Source organism: Diabrotica undecimpunctata, chromosome 1 (assembly GCF_040954645.1).
Source record: "Diabrotica undecimpunctata isolate CICGRU chromosome 1, icDiaUnde3, whole genome shotgun sequence".
Taxonomy (NCBI): Eukaryota; Metazoa; Arthropoda; class Insecta; order Coleoptera; family Chrysomelidae; genus Diabrotica; species Diabrotica undecimpunctata.
In genome coordinates this window covers 76,373,637-76,396,641 of record NC_092803.1, presented here as the reverse complement: position 1 = coordinate 76,396,641, position 23,005 = coordinate 76,373,637, and the positions used below count along the sequence as shown (strand labels likewise).

At 32.5% G+C, this 23,005-nt stretch overlaps 1 protein-coding gene across 2 annotated transcripts in view; it reads right to left on the bottom strand.

Moving 5' to 3' along the window:
- The window catches only part of LPCAT (lysophosphatidylcholine acyltransferase), a 222,438-nt gene that overhangs the window by 119,244 nt on the left and 80,189 nt on the right, over nt 1-23,005 (bottom strand). For both annotated transcript variants that reach the window (XM_072544453.1, XM_072544451.1), the window contains exon 2: nt 9,762-9,907. In XM_072544453.1, the coding sequence (XP_072400554.1) occupies nt 9,762-9,907 (146 nt within the window). The remainder of the gene's footprint in view (nt 1-9,761; nt 9,908-23,005) is intronic.

The following is a 23,005-nucleotide window of genomic DNA, read 5'->3' as shown; positions in this document are numbered from 1 at the left end:
GTAAAATGTGGAATTTGGATAATATGACTGATGCAATGCTGGAACCGGTAATAATTAACATTGAAGTTGAAGACTCCTTAGATTCTGAAGAAAGCAGTGAATCTGAAATGGAATTTGATTAAAATTATATTCATTTTTTTACAAATCGGCCCCTACTACGGCCACAAATTATTTTATATATAACCAATAAAATAAACATCTTACATTGCTTGCAAATTCATTAGTACCTGTTAATCTTCATCACTCCGACACTGGCAACTTTATTTAGGGATTAGTAACCCTCAAAACTATTGTATTCTATTATGCTTCAACCTTTATACCTGGTGGTCATACTCAATTTAAAATTGTTTTCCTATATACTTCTGTAAACTTGTTGACAAATATCTATTTTTCATTGAGTCACCCGTATCAACAGTTTAGGGATTTGCATACATAATGTGCTTTCAATATGATGGAAATGGACTATAACTGTCATGACAATTTTAGAATAATTTAAGGGAACAATACCCGTCAAGTTCTAGATATTACCTTAGTGATATTGATTATTGATATTGCTATTGATTATTGGGTTAACTATTGTTTTGATTTCTTTAGATATTTTAATCAAATTCATACTCTTGAAGGTCTAGTTTAACAGTCAACTCGTCTTCGATTTCTTCTTCTTGCTGGATGTTCTTAAATTATACAAATATGGCTGAGTCATTGGTCTCTTCATTAAAATCACGTGAATCTTCCTATATTGTACTCAACTGGACATTTGAGCAAGACTGAACCTTGGCAATGGGTATACACTGGAGAACAGAGTAACCCGCTTCATTGTCACAACATAAACAGTATTTTTTAAACAAAAATTTGATTCACTTATTCGCGTTTTAGTACTAGGTGGACTTATTTTTGAGGTACTAGCCTGTACCTCCTCATGTTGTCTTTTCACTGCAGCGACTGAAATTTTCCAGGTGTATGATTTTCTGCAATCCACTTGTATTGTAAAGGATTTTTGAACTCTTAAATACTCATTAAACTTATCACCTCTCGCGACACTAGCCTCGATTAAATTTGGCATTCTACAATCAACCACAACTTTTTTATCTTCACTTAAAAATTTATTGCAAATAAAGCAAAACTGAGACCTAAAGATTGATAGCTATAAAATAACCTAATAACCTAAATGGTAGACACTTGTAATAAGTAGGTATATTCACTTGAACTGAACCTTTAGCACTAACCGAAACAGGTATACGAACGAGATCTACATACAATAGAATAGCCAGATGTTTTTAAGGTCACGTGTGTAGAGGAGATTCAGTTAGGGACTGATTATCTATTGAATAAATGTTTTCAGAATAGTATAATATTATATAAAAGAGACCCAAAAAGGTCTTTATACTTGTCTTAAGTGCTGATATGTATATACGTGGCTTATGTGCATATCACGTATAATGTGACTCTTAGAATCGCGATATCTCAGGAATGGAAACTCTTAGGAAAAAATCATAAAGACTAGTTTTGTAGAGAATTTTAAGATCTACAACTTTGGTTTAAAGGATGAGGATTTTTAAAACTTTATTTTTAATGGTAAACCGCAGCTTTCCACCAATATTTGGTTTTCCGAGAATTTTTTTTATTTGGTCACTATTTTTGTGTCTAAATTGACCGGATTATACTTCTTATATTATTTCATTCAGAAGTACGTATTCACGATCTTTCGATGAGTGTAAGTGTTTCAAGTAACTTTTCAGTCGATAGTGTTCTGTACGTATTTAGGTTATAATTTAGACTTTCTAATTTTTTATCCGATCTTTTCAGTACGTGTTTGTTCTTTTCTATTTGTGTTTACTCAGCGCAAATGTTACATATGTACAGATTGTACACGTACACTATCGTTAAAGCCGAATCTCTAGCTTATAATTGCTTTTTAAACAGTAAGTATATTTATAAAATCCTTCTTATTTCAATTCTTTTTCATATTTGTATTTTCCGAATTTTGTCCTCTTCAAACAGTTCAGTTTTATCTTTAGTTTTTGATCTTTTATCTGACTGTCATAAGTCATATATCGCTCATTAGATCTTTATTTTCACGCTTCCTAATCTAATCATATAGCGTTTTTTTTTTGTGCTTTATTTCTTTGACTCAGGGTCTCATTTTTTACGTATTTTTGCATTTCATGGTTTATTCGTGCGCTTCTATATTTTTATGATATCACTGATTCTCCCATTTTCGTCTTTCTTTCGAAAGATGTTAAGTGTGTTCACTCTTTTACTGCGAGAATGCATAAGGTTATAATAACGTAAGATTTAAAGAGAGGATGTTAGGGAGGTTAACAATAGATGCAACGTTATTTCTAATGCGGCGAACGAAAAATATAGGAATTAAGAAACAAAAGTTCGTATGGTATCAATTGACCATAAGATGATGAAAATGATGGAATATCTTGACCTCGAGAGATTTTAGAGTAAGCACTCAAGTCGAACGGAGTTCCTGATAGATATGTAAGTAAGGATTCGTTACTTTGTTTGTATTGATGTTGAATGTGTTTATAAGGAAATTCTAAACGCATTATTTTGGCGTGGCATAAATTGTAAAACATCTAATTTTAATATAAGCTGAATCTGGAAAAATATAAAATCTGGAAGAATAGAAGCAGATTCTTGAGAAAAAAGGTCTAAAGCCTGAAATGACAAAAAAATATCAAAAATAGAAAGTAATTTTGAAAAAAGAATTTTAAATATCTGGGAGATATCTAAAAATTATACAGAAATGGGAAAGTAAAGATTGAATAGGATCGGGAAGGGTATACAAAATGGATGGAACCAAGTGATGAACAAATAAAACTTGAAAGTAAATTCTATGAGAACGTCAGATACTCAGTTTTGAAGTAATTCTAAGATGATTAGGAGAAGAATGTGGGCAGGATTAATAGGAAATTCTATTAGGGTAGCTGTCCGGCGAAAGATAAAAGCATACGGAATAATGATGATTCATCTGTTGCAGTAAGGTTTTTAATATTTGAAACACAATACTCTCCTTTCTCAAATGGCGGCGTTACAGCATAAGTCAGGCCCTGGCCTCCCCAGCATCCGCCCCCAAGCCTCCCTTTCCTCAGCTGCTCTGATCCAGTTATTCACCTTCAATATCTCCCTAGGATTGGTTCTTAGTTGTAATGGCGATGTATTTCGCCATGTTACCAATCCAATGGTAACTTCACCATCTTAATTTTAAGATGTAATGAAGACATAATGTAAACTAAATTTCATTTAGTAATTTTTAAAGGGTTTTTACCCCCATATTTAGTGGCTACATTCATGTATTAACCTGACACTGATGATGGAATACTTATTCCGAAAACGTTTTGTCTATTTAACATAGTCCGACTGAGTTTTTATATACCTTTTTATAAAGGATTTTATTGAAAATTTTTTAATATATGGTATACAGCCAACTACAGGAACTTAGTTTCCTTGTGGGTTCTTAGTTCGTCTATTCACCTCGTCCTTCCACACAGAATACTACTGGATGTTCTGGGATTATCTATTCTTATAAAGTGACCTGTCCATCCAAATCTTTATATTTTTCACAATTTGCTATAGAGGGATCTTTGTAATATTGTTCTTGTGGTTGAACCTTATTCTCCACGTACCATTGTCGCAAATGGATCCCAATATCATTCTCAATATCTTTCTTCCAGAAGTAATAATACGGTTTATGGTTTTTTTCTGTCATGATCCCACGTTTTTGCGCCATTAGTAGCTATTGGTCATATGATGGTTTTTTATATTTAAAAATTTACTTCTCTATGGATTTCTTTGGATCCAAACACCTGCGACAGAGAGAAGCATGCTCTGCTAGCATCCGTAACTTCTCCATATTTTCTTCTTTTCACTGCTGTCTTTTGTTATCTGTAGGTACGCCCACATATATGAGCTGTTTTACAACTGTTTGACAAAATTTTGCAAGGTTCGATGTTTCCTTGTTTATAGTAGGGTTTTAGTTTTATCTACGTTGATGTCTAGACCTATTTCTTTGGAATTTAGGAGGTTCGACATATAGTACTGTAATGTGTCTTACAGTTGGACCCATTAAATTTACATCGTCTGCGTACATCACAATCTGTTTAGACTTAAAAAACAATATATTTTTTTGGGTTAATAGACATTTTTCTTATAACATACGCCATATATACATTCAAGAGATCGGAGCATCTTACCTCCCTGTTTAAGTCCTATAGTTGTCTGCAAGGGGTTCGTCAGTTCGTTTTGGACTCATATTTGTACTTTTATGTGAGTCATGATGGCTTTAAATAATTTTACTAATTTTCTTGGTGTAACAAATTCTCGCATAATTAAATATATTTTTTCTCTGTTTATGTTATCATAGGCTTGTCAAAAATCTACAAAGATTTGGTAGACATATCGTGCTCCCAGACTTTAGCTAACTCTTGCTTTGTGTTGAATAATTGTTCAACAGTAGACCGTCTTGGTCTGAATGCGGCCTGGTATTCGCTTATGATTTGCTTTGTGAAGTAACTCAATCTCTTGTTTATGACCGATGTGAACTCCTCATAGCTTACAGAGAGTAAGGATATGCCTCTGATATAGTTTTTACAGCTAAGTTTGTCTCCCTTCTTGTGGATTGGACATAGAATGGCTATTTTCCATCCTATCATTATTGTGTATATCTAATTTTGAGAATTTTAGCTGGTATGTTATTAACACCTAAGGCCCTATTTTTCTTCAGTGCTTTAATGGCTTGCATTAGTTTCGGTATTCTGGGTGGGTTTATTAATTTATTATTTTGGTTATAATCTTGTGTTGTTTTCAAATCCGCTATTGCAAGGGCTGTGTTTTTTGTATTTACGCTGTTTGTAGACCCTTAAAATAGTTTTTCCAGCCCACTTTTATTGTTGCATAATTACTGATAATTTGCCATTTTTCATTCCTACAAAGGAGGTTTTCAGGTTTTTATATGGACCTTAAGTATTTCTCTTTTTTTTTTTCGGCACGTTTTCATCCACTCCTGGACTAAGTCCACCCCATGAATTCCACTTTTCTCTTATTTTACTCTATATTCTCTCTTTTATTTTACTCTATACACTCTTCTATATTTTAGAAGTTCTCTATTTGTTTTTCTATTTCCGGATATTCCAGGTATTAATTTTTCGGTATTTGGGTGTTCGTTATTCTTCTATCTGTTTATGCGGCACCTAAATTTTATTTGTAATAGAAAGTAATCCGAACCGTAAAAAGGCTCACCTCATAGCTCTCACATCCATTATGTATGGTGCTGCTTTTATATCTATGACCATAGTGGTTGCTTGACTATCCGGTATTTAAGAACCATGTTGACTTATGAATGTCTCATTTAGGGAAAAAGGTTGAGCTTATGATCATTCCGTTACTAGCAGCGAAGTCCATTACTAGGCTTCCATTTTTTTTGTTGTATTTTGGAGGCTATGCTTACTTGTTGGTCCTATTTATTCGGTTTCTTTTCCAATCTAAAGCATTCATGTCCCCGATTACTAATTTATATCTTTTTTTGTACAGATTCTTGTTTGATGTTTCTAGAAGTTCATAAAATATTTCTTTTTCTTCTAGGTCCTTTTCTTCGGTAGGAGAGTGAATGCTGATTGTAATATTAAAGAACCTATTTAATTCGTACTTAACACGCTCTTTCACTTAACGGCTGAGAGTCTAATATACGGAATTTTATTGTCTTGTCCACTATAAACGACACTCCTAGCTCTTTACTGCCAGTTTCATTTGTTTAACTTAACGCCTTTCATTTGTTTTTTAAGCTTACAGCTCACAAACATCTAAAACTTTTAACTTATTTAAAGACTAGATACCCCATAGTTGGTGTTCCAATACTTTTTTGGTTAGTTTCCCTATTAGTAACTTCTTTTTAATAATTAAGTATTCAATATTGAACTAAACAGTTCAATTCGTTAAAGATCGATACGTCTTCATTTAATTTTAAAAGATCACTATTCTCTGAGTAATACATAATAAATACATGTTGAAGTACTCATATGTAACTATGTACAAGAATTTACAACAAAATAGAATAGTCAAAGAATAAAGCAATGTGTATTAATTCCGTTAGGTAAATGAAACAAACAGGGGTTATTAGAGAACCGAATTTACCAGTGCCAAAAGACAGGCTTTCACTTTTTCATATTAACATTCAAAATAACGGTTACAATCTTAATAAAACTAATCAATTCAATTTATTTACACTTAATCTAGGTTTATCAAGATCGATGTGCGGGATAGTATAAGTATCTTAGCACTAGTGGGTCAGTTGATATAAATACATCAAATAATTTTCAGTGATCCGAATATTTAATTTAAAATTAAAAAGCTGTAGCCATTTTTTTAACCAACTATTTACATTTATTAATTATAGTTCACTCACCAAATAACTGAATAACCAGTGGCGTAACAAATAAACAAGAAAGAAAGAAGACAAAATTTTACCTATTGGGAAGTTTTTGGACTGTTTCTACTTCTGCAAATTTTGTTGTCTTAATAATAAATTAAAATGCGTTTTAACTCGACTGTGAAATTATGAGTTTATTTTTTTACAGAGTAGTCATTTCGACGTTTGATATCTTCAAAAGACAGAAACGCCATGGACTAATCTTCAAAAAATTAGCATAAATTAAAATGTTGTTAAAGTGTTACTTTTTTAAAGACACATCATGTATATTATTTGAAATTTGAATTCGTCTCATTTTCCATTTCGGTATTTTATAGCTATCCTACAAGGTGCTTTTAAATATATCGTAGATTTCATGCGACAGTTTTAATTATTAAACACCTTACATGAATAAACACAAAGGACTGTGAGGGTTTATCGTAAAATGATCACGGTTCATTACCTTTTCAGTTAGTTCGATTTGGAGCGCAGGGTGATACAAAACTCGCCCCTAACATTACCTTTTTTTGTTTAAAATAGATCACCTCATATTTTATATCACCGTATGACATTATTTTTAAAATTTTAGGCTAATATTCAAGTTCTCGGAGCCACACCTATGCTCCACTAGTAAAAACAAATTTATACACACGCATTACAGCAAGCCCATTGCGTCTCATTTCAGTCTTAATTTGCAAACTACAGAAGTAGACGTAACATGGAGTAAAAAATACTTACAAAAAACTATTTGTTATCTAGTTAGTGGATTCCATTATCCCTGACTTCAACTTCCATTGTATACTGTTAGAAAATCAACAACAAATCTGCATCAAAAACCTGTTAAAGCCGAATGAGAGTGAGAACAATATTATCCCTAGTACTATAACATTAACATAGTTTTAAAGACATTTTTTCCCATAATTAACGGCAGGATAACTGACAGACGTAAAGAGATGAGTGGTGAATACCAATTCGGTTTCATTAAAAGTTTAGGGACCAGAAAAGCTCTGATGTCCTTTAAATTCTGGGTCAAAAATGCTACAATCAGCGGTAAAATGTTTTTATATGTTTCATCGTCGATCAGGGTATCTTCAGTAATGTCAAACATGATCTTTTAATATAGAGATTAAGAAAAATTGGTAAAGATGAATAGAAACCCCAACTAATTTCAAATCTCTACTTAAGTGAGACATAAGAGGTGAAAATTAATAACAGTTAATCGACTAAACAACTGCATCCACCATATTCCACGTGTTGGCAATAGCGGATCACATCATAGTGTATTAAAATGGAAAAAGTAAACATCATGTTGTTCATTTCTAAACCTATTGAAATTAATTACAAAATGATATAATGGGTGATTATGCTCCTCCTTTAGCATATATGAGTAACACAGAATGCCACTCTCCTCTTTGTTAACGGCTTATCCTTATATAATACCTATACATTCAAACACCGCGTAATTTTGTCAGAAATAGTTATACGTCCACTGGCAACTGCAATTTCTAAATTCTCGTCCACGTCAAAGGTTAGCAAGCAATTAACAAACGGCAAGTAAGCGCTGATTTCAAGGTAATGAAGGTAGTTGCGGTGTTTTAATAGAGATTATCCTTGCTCTAGACCTTCAAGATTATGGATGATAGAGAATTGGCCAAACGTGAAATTTTTGTAGTTATGGGAAACTCAGTTGAACGGGAACATCATTTTCAACTCTGTACTACAATATATTGACTCGAATGAGGCCTATTCGTTAACTGAAGATGAAAATACCTTAGAGTAAGACTTTCTTAATAAGAAGGTGCTTTTTGGTCTTTTTTTTAAGAATCACTGTTTTGTACGTGAATTTGTAATTATAGTTGAAGCTTAAATTTACCATTATTCTAAACTATGGTAACACTTTACAGAGTGGACTGCGTTGAACCTGATTGTTGTTTAGTTCCGAAAAAAGTGACAGATCGAAATTATCCAAGAATACGATGGCATTAATTTTTTGGAACGCAAATGCAATTGTGTTCGAAGCGTTAGAATAGTAACAAAAAACTTTTAGGACTAACTGGATAAAAAAATGTGAGAACAGACCTGGTTAAAAAAATTACGTATCACTATAACACCGTAACCAATGATGCTGTATAGACTAATTTCGATAAATTATTTTAAATTTTACGCTAACCACTGCTGTGGTCAAGTTTTAGGAGATAGTCAGATGGGCCGAAATGATTCATAACATTTTATTGATACCTATTCGAGCACGGGAAGTTTAACGAATTTGTCCTCCTATGCCATATATTTGGCCATTTAATATATATATATATATATATATATATATATATATATATATATATAGTAAACTCAGAATACAGACTTTTTTTTAGTTGCTATCGAGGACCCATAGAGAGACCTTGTCTCAGGTTAGCAACCCCTGAGAGTTTTGCCTCTATGAATAAAATCTATTTAAAACATCATCACAGTTCACATCATTTAAACGGTTTTTTCCAACATATTTAGTGGTTTCACTTATGTATACCTAGTAACTGCACTGATGATGTACTTATTAGTCCGATAACGTTCTCTAATGTGACCCGAAACGGTATTTTTAGAATATATATACCTTTTATAAAGGATTTTTTAAATAAAATTTTTTATGATTTATGGTATACAGCCAACTACAGGAATTTCATTTTCCGTGTGGATTTTTTTAACAATAATTTATTCCCGTTCTTGAAACTTTTCAATGAGTCTAGTAATTACTAATTTTGTACAGAATTTTCTGTTTTTACATGTTAAAGTATTAAATGACATCGTATTTATTGAATTGAAATTTTAACAAATGTATTGTTTTTAAAGAATCGGTAGTTAATTGTTTGTATACATGTATATTTACATGTACATGTACTAAAAAACTGCTCCTTTAATTATCTGGCATTCGTCCCACTTGGTCACCATTGCTGTATGCTCTGATTCTACTGTTTCTTTGTTAAACCATTTGTTCGATAAGGTAGCAAAGTAACATATTTTATGTATTTGTTTAAATTATAAAATAATCAAAATTATTCCTTTAAAAAAATATGTAGTGAGCACAATACGATAATTGTTCGAGAAATGACAAGTTTCAAAAAGCCAAAAAATAGTTTATCTTATATACAAAACACAAAGTTTTCAAACTATAACAAACTGCTGCTGAAATAAACTCACTATAATGTAACCAACACTAAATTTTTAAAAATTCTTCCTTTTTATGTTACGCCACTGGTTATTGTTAATATGATTTTAAAGTATTTACAGCCATACGCACTCAAAGCGGTAGGATTATAAAATAAAGATTTAACAAAACGGGGTATTTGCTTACTTTCTCCAACCGTCTAACGGTTTCTGTCGTAACTCTTCTTCGGTCAGTCCCCATAGACCAATGTAAGCGAAGATCCATCCGACTATTACGAAGAAACATATTATTGACACTCTTATGGGAAGCAGAATCACAGTTAGAACGGCTGTCTGAAACAAAATGAAGAGTTAATAATAATTATTAGACTGGAAGTAGGTAACGTAGATAGGTTCAGCGTTTTTAATTATATACTCGTATAATTAATAAAATTAATGTTTTGTATATAGATCATGTTCAGTAAATGATATGTAAAATAGTTTTTGCTCCTTACTTAATATGTCTAAAATTAGACTAAATGATAATTATATAGAATAGAGCCGAATTTTTTTTGAACTTGGGCTTCAAAAGCATAAAACAGTTTAAATGTCGAATGAAAAATTTTTTATGTTTTTATGTTTGCGAAAATTAATAACTGTTTTATAAGAAAACTAAAAAAGAATATAAAGTTTAGAAAAATATTAGAGACAACGAAAAAAATCGTAGTTAAAATAGAATGTGCAATAAAAATTTTTTGTTAGTCACATCCATAACATAATACAAATATAAATTATCTATCAATTAATTGGACTAACACATAAAGTTACACTGACTGCTTTGTTCGGACTTCCGTCCTAACTTGTCAAGATTGTTATTTCAATCAGTTGCTTTCATCAGGTCCTCGTAGACACATCGTCTCAGGACCAGCAACTTCAGGTGGAGTTATACGTCGCCATGTTATCAAATCCACTGGTAACTTTAACATCATAGAATGTATCACCCTATAATGTAAACCAAATTTAAAAAACAATTTTTAACGGGTTTTTACCCACATATTTAGTGGCTCAATACATGTATACCCATCTAGTAAGTATTAACCACATTTTGTATTAACCTTAGTCAAAATTTAAATCTCACCTTCTTTTTAATTAAGTGGTTATATACTTTTTAGGTGCACTGATGATGGAATATGGATTCCGAAAACGTTTTGTGATATAGCCCGATTGGGTTCTTAAATTATATACCTTTTATAAAGGATTTTTAATAAATTTTTTTGTTATATATGGTATACAGCCAACTACAGGAACTTAGATTCCTTGTGGAAGTACGCAATACTTGAAAGTTCTCCCTTCCTTAATAAAATAGTTCTAGGCGTAATTAAGTTAAAATTGTTATAATTTCCCCATGAGAACCAACTGATATTATGAGCATAACTGTACACTACTTTCTTAAAAAAATCTGAGAGCATCTTTAAAATCTCAAAATTTAATTAGTTTTGCTTATAAAAGAAATAGTAAAACCCAATTTTGTTGAGTTCAGTTCTTGGCTTGCCTGCTAAAATGGCTAGCGATGCCAATTTACAGTTGTTTTGCAGTGATGAACCTCGTAATTTTTTTTACGGTGAGTCTAACCATTTTATTGTTAATTTATTCAAGAAAATGAAGTATTGTTAACAAAGACGGTATACTACCTAAGTAGAAGCGGGATAGAGCCACTTGTTACATTTACGTCCTTATAATTCTGAGGCCAATTGACGTTTCAAAGTGAGTTATGTGATTGTGTATTATGTATAATATAGAGGAAGAAAAAGAGAACCTGGAAGACGAAAAAGATGAGGTAAGCGGACCTGTCGAGAGGGAAGAGGGAACTACCAACAATTCTTGAAAGTAAAAGACGCAGTTAAACAACTGGCCAACATTACGCGAAATAGATAATCTCCAAGCTGAACTATATAAAAAAGATAGGCACAAAACCATGACGGCACTACAGCATCTCAGATATTTGGATACAAAAATCTCTCCCCAGTGTTTGGAATATATACATACACAAAAAAGGAGATATCTTTAAATGCTCTAAACACAGAGGAATTATTCATCTAAATGCATATAGCGTATAACATATTCTCCATTATAATATGCCACCGTATGGCACCATAAGCAGAACGAATAATAGGAAAATAATAAGCTGGTTTCATAAGTGATAAATCGATCATACAACAGAATACAACCCCTTAGACAAATTTTAGAAAAAAGACTAGAATATGACATAGATACTCATCAAATATTTATAGACTACAAAGCAGTCGACGACTCTGTAAATAGAAGAGAAATGTTCAAAGCAATGAGAGTACCTAGGAGCTAGGAGTACCAAAGCAGTAGGTAAATTAAACAAAACTAACATTTGGAAAAGTTGTATATAGAGTACTAATCCAGAAGGAATTGTCTGAACTGTTCAAAACAAATAACGGTCTGCGCCAGGGAGACCCTCTCTCCTGTATACTGTTCAATCTGACTCCGGAAGTTGGGAGAACGGGCAACGCTGTACGAGAGGCGTATGTAAAACTGAAGGAAGTAGCTACAAAAATGGATTTAATAATAAACACCAAAAAAACGAAGTATATGAAAATAAACCCGCAATCTCAAATCCTAGGTGACCTGTCATAGCAAACGACGTCATCGAAGCAGTTAACGAATTTATATACATGGGAGTACAGTCAACACTGAAAATATTACTACTGCAGAGATACACCGCATAATTATTGCACGCTTAACAGGCGCGATTTTAAGCTCAATCTCCTTCCAAAGGTAAAACTCTACAAAACAATGATACGCCCAGTACTATATGGTGCCTAGACCTGGACTCTAACGAAAAGTAATGAAAACATGTTAGGATGTTTCGAAAGAAAAGTACTAAGATGGATCCATAAAGCGGTGAATGGCAATGGAGTGTGGAGAAGATGATACAACTTCAAACTTTATATAATATACTAGGAATTAGATAATATAAAACACGTTAAGATAGAATCCACAAGGAAAATGAAATTCCTGTAGTTGGCTGTACCCAATATATCCCAAAAGTTTTATTAAATAATACTTTATAAAAGATATATAATTTAAAAAGGCCCTTTTGGGCTACATCACAAAAGAACGTTTTCGGACTAACTAGTCCATCATCAGTGCATTCACCAGGGGTATATGTGTCACGCCACTAAATATATGGGTAAAAACCCTTAAAATGGTACAACAATTTGTTGTTTATTACATCTTTGTAAATAAGTTGGTGTGATGTTAAAGTTTTTAACAGATACCCTGAATAACAAAGTAAGACTCCCAATTTGGAAGTTGCTTATACTGAGACGATGTCTCTGTATGGGCTCTAGATTGCAACTGATTAAAAAAAAATTTAAGAGATAAGCCCAATCAAATAAATACATATTGTGTACCACTATCCATTTATATTATCATGCATATGGCAGTAATGTTTGATCCATTTTGCTTTTTACTGTGTTTAATACCATGGCTAACAGTAATTGCCCGTATATATCTTCCGAATTCACTCAAATCAATCAAAGTGAAACCTAGAACTGATAATTGATCTGATTCCACTCATTCAACTCATTCCAGATTTAATATAAAATGTATTCCCTTAAATTAAATATAAATTTTGGTCGTTTAAGGAAGCCACTAATGTATTTGTCATAATTTTTAGTTGAACTAGCAGACACGACTCTCTGAAAAAAACTAACTCCACTGCTCTATTTCGATAATATTTTGGTAATATCATTCACCGCCATTTTAAGGACGGTTGATAGGATATTCCAATAAAAAATGTTTTATTCCTGATCTTTCTTCTCGTGACTCAATGTTATGTTTACGTTTAATAGTTTTACGTTGTTTCAATAATTATTCAAATATTGGGTCATGTAGATATAAAATTAGAAAATAGCGTGATTCATTTTGATATTTATGGAGTTTATAAATAAATATTTGAAGTAATATGCAACATGGAATAATTTACCAACTGTGAAAAACTAGAAAAAAGTATAAATATGCAAATGTCTATACGATTATCAAGTTATAATAGTAATAAATGTATAATATTTACTCTTAATTTTACAAAGAAAAAATTCTTGACACAATTTATAGTCGCCAAATATAAAAACCTACTAGACACGAAACCACAAATATATATCTTAATATTAGGGCACACGAACGATACATGGAATAGAAAGTTTAAAAGTCAGTATTAGTTTTCTTTATAATTATAAATTTTTTCCAACGAATTTTCGGTTTAACGGCAAATAAAATAACTATTTTCTTCAAACGTCAAATAATGATGACATTACTTATCTAACTTGATCCTGTCAAAGTTTGATGTCTCCGCCGGCAGCAGTTTTTTTTCCCATTTCTTTACGGCGGAGGGAAAAATGTTGTCATGGCAACAATATGAAAAATGTCACAAAGCAACAATACAAATATCATTAACAACAATTAAACATCATTTTTATTTATAGTAATATTAAAAGTACAATTAGTTAATGAGGCATTTTCAAAACTGAAACCGTGCAAAAATGTTCCCGACTCTTGAGACGCATTGGTAATTGTTGATGATACTGATGGTCGAGAACAACTTTCAGCAATCATTCCCGATGTTGGCGAATCATGAGGGTTTAAAATTTTTTGAGCATTATCGTTCTTATCGGACTTGGAGGGCCCCAAACGTGCTACTGCATCATTAGCTGCGGACTCAATTTCGTTTAGGTTTTCCATTTTCGCACTAAATTTGCGCTTGCGGTTGCAATAACAATAAGCTGTCTTTAATAATTGCAAACAACTGTCAAACAACTGTAACCAGGGAGACGCAAATCCCACCGACGACTTAATTATTTTAATTTCTAACATCTAGACGACTTTGATAGATGTCACAGTTAATTTCGAGTAAAAATAGCGTATGAATTGTACTATTTATGGTTGAAAATTGCTACGTTTGAAGAAAAAATAGTATACTTTATTCGGCAAAGAAGCGACTTTTCTTGATTTGCCCTCTATTACGCGCCTCACTTCGTTCGGCGCGTAATATCGGGCGCGTCAAGAAAGGTCATGATTCTCCGCCTCATAAAGTAATATACTATTCTATAGTTGGTGGTATAGTCGCTATAAGGACGTTTTATGAATAGTTTGTAGCTAGCAGTTTTCTATGGATAGGCTTTGTTATGATATAATATTGAAAAATCACAGAAAGCCCACTTCCTCTGTACCGGAAGAAGACATTCCAAAGGAAAAGCTCTGAATGACAGTTAATACAGTGAATTTTATTGTGTAAGGAAACGGAAGGATTAACAAACTTCTTTGCATAATTTTTAAACAGCACAAAATGTCTTACAATTATCCTCACGGTTGAAGCTGTTACGTATAGACATTATTGCACGTTATTTAATGAGATAATTGCTTAATTTTCTTGTATATGACTCTAAAGTAACATATATGTAATTAATTGAAAGCGACATATATATAATTATTTTAATTTTGCTGGAAAATTGAGAATAGCGTGTAATAAATTAATCAACACCTAGTTTTTAGATACAAATAGTGACTGTTATTGATTCTTTGATTCAGAATATTGTCAGGGAATAAAAGAGTTGAACTTCACTTAAAACAAATTACAAAAATAATAGATCATGCCATAAAATGTTACTACTTATCTAATGACTAATAAGCTACTGGTATTCTTTTTTAATCTTACTATAAAGGAAATAATAAAAATGTACAAAAAATTAGCGAAACGAAGATCTCTTTATATTAAAAAATATTATTTGAAAATCATCTGCAAAACAGACCGGTTCTTAATTATTCTATTTGCATTTATCTTCTTGCAAGGTCGTCTTCCCTGATTCTTGTTTGCGTATTTCTTTTCTTTTTATCTTATTTCATATCAATATCTTATAATTATTGTTTGCTTGTCTCATCTAATCATGTCTTCTTAATCTTGGTCGTTTCTCTGCTAATAATATAAGGAACTTCTTTTATAGCAATCAATAGCACATCTACAGTACATTTGAAAATGATTGGTAGCACAAATTTTATAGCAAAGGTCTAAATACAGGGTTGGTCAATGCAGAAAAAACGTAATAATAATTGATACCTTCTTATCTGAATTTTCATTCGACTTTAATATGATCACCCCCAGAAACCTCAAATATAATACATCATAAAATGCAAATGAGCAAACCCTAAGGGATTAAGCAATAAACGCCCCAGTGACGGAGAACATAAAATTACTTTAATACAAAAAAAAACAAAAATGTCAATATTATGTAGCCAAATTAATTTTTATAAAAATACTAAATATTGGTTTAGGACATTTCCTTACAATTTAATAATAAATATATTTCGGGTACGACCATCATATAAACTTAAACATACGTTGCCTTCTTCCGATAAGGAGATATCATCATCATCATCAGTTTCTTCATTTCCCACAAAATTAATAATTGGTTCTATTGTTTCATCTATTAACATATCTACTTTCCAGAATGCTCCTTCCTCTGCTATGATACGTCTTATAGATTTTTGTCAATTATTGGATGAGATTTTTGATATGAAGTCAGATATTAGTTGACAAACATTTTTAAAGGAAAGATAGTTAAGGTTTGATTTCACGTACAGTGCCTCTGTATATTCGCTTGTACGTATTTCATCCTAAAAGGAATCTTAAGAGCGGCTATTTACATATGCTCTGAACGTGAACACAATATTTCCTGTCGTAATAGAAGCAACGCTAAAATGGCTTCGATATTGACGCAATATTATTATTATTATCAGATGTCGCTATTGCGTCCATCTCGAAGCCATATTAGCGTTGCTTCTATTACGACAGGAAAGATTGTTTTCACGTTTAGAGCAACTGTAAATAGCCTCTCCGAAGATTCCTTTAAGGATGAAATATGTATAAGCGGATATACAGAGGCACTGTACGTGAAATCAAATATTAACTGTCTTTTCTTTTATTTCGGTATACTCTTTATGAGTACTAGAAACGAATTCGCTAAGGATTTTTGCTTTGTTGAGGAGATATGTTGTGGAATGCAATTTTAGATTCCCCATTTCTCTAATTACATCTTTATCAACGTCTGTTTTGCCTTGCGATTCTTAGAAGGCACAGATTAAAGCAAAATCTGAATTTGGTTTCGACAAACATCTTGAAGTTGAAATGTATTATTATTTCTCGCGACATTTCACTTTATTTGAGCCCAGGTTAGTTTTATGGGGTTAAGTTCACAGTGATAAGGTGGTAATCGCAACACTTTCAGTCCATGTTCTTTTGCTATTTTATCTACACTATACTTCTTAAATGTTGGTAAATATTATTTCCATATGTGCATTAACTCTTTTTTAAGTAAACCTTTTGTTGGCTAAAAAACTACTATATTTTTGGTTATTAGCCAATCCAAGAGTTCTTGCTTTCTCCATTTAGTGTTAGGTAACGGTTCCTTTAATCTTGAATCGTAACTGGCATCGTCCATGGCTATTACAGAATTGTCCAAGAAATTAAATCACAGCGACTAAGATGGACAGGCCACGTGCACAGACTGCAAAACGAGAGACTTGTAAAACTGGTATGGGAGGAGATTCCCACAGGCAAAAGACCACTCGGACGTCCCAGAATGCGATGGAGAGATAACATCCAAGCAGATCTCCGGAAAATAAACATTCCATTTGACCCTAGGTTGATGAAAGACCGAACAAATTGGAAAAAAGTTGTACAGTCAGCAAAGACCCACCCAGGGTTGTAGTGCTAAGTGATGATGATGATTACAGAATTGGTGGGTAATAAATCTATCATTTGACTGAAATATTCCTCAAAAACGTCAGCAGTTATTTCTTCATGGTAGTCGTTTGTAGAATTTGAAATAAAATCTATATATATATATATATATATATATATATATATATATATATATATATATATATATATATATATATATATATATATTATTGTGATATTTATAGTCTTGGTGCGCCAAGCAATAATTAGCTAATTAATTTTTTTGATTAATTAAAATTATTTAAATGATATGATTATGACTCTATCACAATTTTTAATTCTTTTATCTCAGGGTTAAATTCGTGCTTCAATATCTATGCTATTACATGTGAAAGGTAAGGTCCAGAAAATACCGGAATAATAAAAAACACATATGATCTAACACTATATATTGAAATAAAAATAATGAAATAATTCACACTCAAAAGTTTTCAATAAACAAATCTCATATAAGGATTCTCTAAATTTTGTTCTCCGTACGTGAACAATCAAAATTTATGGTACAAACAATATTAATTGAAATCTCAAAATTCCAAACTATTCTAACTCTCTTAATCAAAATATTTATATCCTTTCTAAATTAAGTGTAAAAATTGTGTTATCAATAAAAGAAAAAACTGCAGAAAACAAAATATCTCTCTCTGATGATGAGTGGTCCAAATCCTTGTTCCTTGTAGACTATATTATCTCCTCTCAACCGCTCCCTATGTAATCAGCAATCTTACACAGATTGTTGCAAGTATATCGTCCTTAATGATCTCCTTCAAAAGCACAAATCATTCAAATTATGATAGCCTTTCTCCTCTCGATAAACTGAATCTCTCGTTGGCCCGAGTGAAAAATGACTCTTGGAATATCTTCTCTTTACGATAAACTGAATCTCTCGTTGGCCTGAACAGTGACTCTTGGAATATAAGTAGGAAAATATGACTTACAATATTTTGCTGCTCCAGCTTCTGTCAGATACACTAACTCCACAAAAACTCACTAACATTCAACACTACTGCTTGCTACTTCTCAGGAACCGCCAGAGAACAATCCTTGTTCCTCTTACAGATTTGGAAAACCCACTGCCTATATTTTCTCTCTCCTCAATCTAGCTAAACTTTCCTTATCCCACCTTTTTCAATCTCCGCCAATCAAAACTCGTCACAATTCCCCATTTTTTCATTTCGATAACAAACAAATTTTTACCTATAATTATAAAATTTCCTAAAACTTATTTACAAATATTATTTTCTATAATTCTTAAAACTAACAAAAACCTCTTTCTAAAATATCTTCTATTGTCTTTAATCACTGCACTAATGTATTTGTAAAAACCCGTTTCAATTTGTCTTTTGTTTCACTTAAACTTATGCGGGTCAACTGAAGTATAACAAAGAAATGATTGATGTAAAGCTTACATTTTGTTTGGTACAGGTAATTCAAGGATTTAATAACTTTCCTTCTCCGAAATGTTTGTTGGATATTATCCTACTTATCTGAATTATTTTAATGTTATTGAATTTTGAAATATTTTAAACAAACCAATATTTTTCTCGATTTTACATATCATAACAAATCCCCGCCATTTGATCTGCCGAAAACTCTTTGTTAAATTTTAAAAATGACAAAAGTTTTCTAGGATCAAATTATTTCACTATGTTATTAAAATCTATTCATGATATTGATAGATGTCGTGAATGTTAAAAATACCCCGTATATTTCCTGTCTCTATGTGCGCTAATTCATAACTATTTACCCCATTTTCCGTATTGACCCTATATGGACCTTCAAATATCGGCATCAATTTAGCACAAATACCATTTTGTAAATTCGACACCCTCAGTGCCTTCACTAAGACTTTATCTCCTTTCTGGAATTTGATCGGCCTTCTTCTTCGGGTTCTCTCTTGTCTTTGGAGATATTTCTCTCCACTTCGTCTCAATCTTCTTTGAACCAATTCGATCACTTCTTCGTATTGTTTGGGGGCGGTGTCTTCCCACGGTCTTGTAGGCATTGTTCCTTTCATTATATATAAAGGCGTCTCTTTGGTAACCGTATTTGGAGCACAATTCAAATAGGTCTCGATCTCAAACACTTTTCTGTCCCAATGTCGATGATGTTCTTCCGCGGCAATTCGTAGAAATTTTGTGACTTCTTGTATAAAACGCTCCGATGGGTTGCTCTGTGGATGACGGATGCTTATAAATTTTGTATCGATGCCTCTCTCTCTTAATTCCCTTTTAAAACGTTCGTTCCTAAAATATGTCGCATTGTCCAATAAAATATTGTCTGGTCTTCCCACCGTTTCTATAAAATTGTCTATCTTCCTAAGTATTTCAATTCCTTTTGTGGTTCTGCATGCGTACAATTTAACATATTTTGAGAAAAGATCCACCATAACTAATATGTGTTTATTCCTTTGAGTTGTTGGTATCAAATCGCTCAACATATCAATAGCAACAATATCCAGTTTCTTCCGAGCTACGACGTTTTTTGTGACGTTTTCATTTTTAAAGTTCCTACTTTTACACTTTTGGCATGTCACACAATTTCGAGTCACCTCCTTGGCTATTGTATAGTCCTGTCGACAAATGTAGTTCTCCCTGAACATAAGCCACACCTTTCTACTTCCAATATGTCCGTTGTCACAGTGTAACTTTAAAAAAACTTCTTTTGCCATTTGCTCCGTGATTACATAGAGTTCTTTACCATCGACCCTCTTAAAATATAGGTTATTTTCTTGTTCAGCCCTTTGCTTTTCTCTTTCATTCAATTCTTCCTGATTTTCCCTGATTTTGGCCAACGAAAATAAGCCTGCTTCTTCTCTCATTATGTTCATGCCTACGTGGAGAGTTTTGTGATCCTCTTTGCGGAATTGTTCATCTCTCGTCAACGCATCAGCCAAAATATTTTCCGTTCCTTTGATATATTTAAATTCAAAATCATATTCTTGGAGTAAAAGAATGCCCCTATGAATTCTATTATTTACCAACCTATTTTTCATTATGTGTATCAACGCTGCGTGGTCCGTTTCAATGGTGAATCTTGCCCCAAGTAGGTAAAAACGTAATTTGTTTACACAAAATAACACACTGGCAAACTCTAATTCAGTAACGCTGTATTTTCTCTCATACGTTTTGGTTACACGGGAAACAAAACATATTGGCACCTCTATATCGTCTTGTATCTGTGATAACACCCCTGCAAATTTTTTTATGGAAGCATCGGTCCTGAGAATGAAAGGTTGCTCATATCTTGGGTGGTGCACTCTTACAGCTGTGGAAAACGCTCCTTTTAAATTTTTGAAAGCGATTTCTTGTTCCGTTCCCCATTTCCATCTGACATTTTTCTTAAGTAATGCTATTAGCGGTATTTCTTTTGTACTGAGGTCTGGTATTAACTTTTTGAAATAGTTTACCATTCCTAAAAATCCCCGCAAAGTTTTTAAATTGGTTGGCCTAGGGTAGTTGTTTATGACTTCAATTCTATCTTCTGCAAGACAAATCCCTTTTGTGTCTAATTTGAATCCTAAATACAATACCTCTTTTTGGAAAAACTGACACTTTTGAATATTTAATTTTAATCCGGCTTGATCAAGTTCTTCGAGAACAGTATGAATATGTCGTAGATGGCTTGTTATATCCGGTGAGAAAATTAATAAATCATCTATGTAATGTACAACAAATTCTCCATGCCTATTTAAAATTGTGTGTAATGCGCGAACCAAAGCAGCGCATGCACTTTGTAGTCCAAATGGTACTACCCTAAATCGGTACACCACTCCGTCGATAGAAAAAGCGGTATAATTTCGACACTTTTCTGCCAAAGGTATTAACCAAAAACTGTGTTTCAAATCGATTTTGGAGAAAATGTGTGATCCTGTGATTCGTCCAAAAATGGCTTCTATGTTCAAAGGCGCTTCGTATTGCGCGATTGTGTGCGAATTAATGTTTCTTGCATCTAAACATAATCGCAAATCACCATTTGATTTTTTTACGCATACTATCGGGTTGATATATGGAGAGTCACATCTTTCGATCACCTTGTCTTTGATCATATTTTCAATTTCCTGTCCGACGCTTTGCCTGTATTTATACGGGATTGGATATGTTTTCGATTTAAAATTTTCTAAGTTTTTAACTTTAAAAGAATGTTCATAATTTTTAGCCACTCGGCTTTCTTCATTAATGAGATCTCCATAATTTTCTAAAATCTTCTCTATTTCCTTCTCCATGTTTTCTCCACATATTATTTTTCTTTCATCCTCAGTTTGTTCACATGTGTTCACTGTCCGTATTACTTCTTCACAAAATTCTGGATTCTCGTCCATAATTGCCATTTCTTCTCTGTCCTCTTCCGTTATTTCTTCTTCTATTTTTTCTTTATCTTTAATTTCTATCTGGTATTCCGAGCACCATGTTTCGGCTCCTTCCATTTTTCTGCTTATAACTTCCTTTTTTTCCTGCTTTCTTTTCGAACTCTTCTTCTTTTTTTTATTCTCTTTTCCTCTTCGGATTGATTTTTTTCTTGAGCTTTCGATTTATCCTCTACCGTCATATTGATTTCTTTATGTTTTTCTTGTCCATTTATCCTTTCAGAAAATTTTCTCCTATCTGTTTCCTTTTCTTCTTCTATGTTGTCTGGTTCTGCTCTGATTTCCAGTTGATTTTCCGAAAAATTGATGGTGATATGTTTTTCACTCAATTCATCAATTCCCGCTATCATATCATGATTTAGATCTTCGATCACCACACATTGCATAATATAGAATTTGTCTCCCACTCTGATCCGTACTCCTAAACCTTCGTTTACTGTCGTCAATTTTTTATTATTTGCACCCACTAAAGCAACCCTCGGAATCTTATACACAAATCTGTCCATATTTAATTCTTTTACTAGTTTTTTATTGATTAACGAAATTTCCGATCCAGAATCAATCAGAATTTTAATCGCTTTATGTTTTATAAATGCATCTAAAAAAATTAGACTGGAATTAGAATTTTGTTTTTCGTTTCCCGCCAACTGTATAAACTCTCTCGGGTGACAAAATATACCGGAGAGTTTTTTACTTTTGTTTAGTGGATGCCTTATTGAAAATCCTGTCTGGATTCATTGAATACTTCTTCTTCCTCCTTTTCTATTGCCACATGATTCATCTCTCTTCTGTTTTGTCGTTGGAATCTCTGATTATTTCTATCGTCCCTTTGTTCGTTCGTATTCCTATTCGGAGGATTTTGTGCATCTCTATTCCTGTTGTGATTTTCATTTGTTCTATTTTGTGTATCATTCCGGTTATCGTAATTTTGTTGTCTATTGTAATTATTGTAATTTCTCGGCCTATATTCGTTTGTTGATCTGGGATGTCGGTTTCTCTGGTCATAATTTGATGAATACCTTCTTTCCGCTCCATTATATTGGTCATGTTGTCTTCTATTTCTCATTTCTTTTCTTTTCGCTTCTTTTAATTGAAGGAATTGGCACAAACTATCAATATCTTGATAGTTTCTCAAAATCACGTGGTCTTCCAACGTTTCCTCAAAATGTCTGCTGATCATTTCTACCAGCTGTTCGGTAGAATATTTGTATTCTAGATATTTTGAATTGTTATATATCTGAAAAGCATATCTTTCTTCAGATAT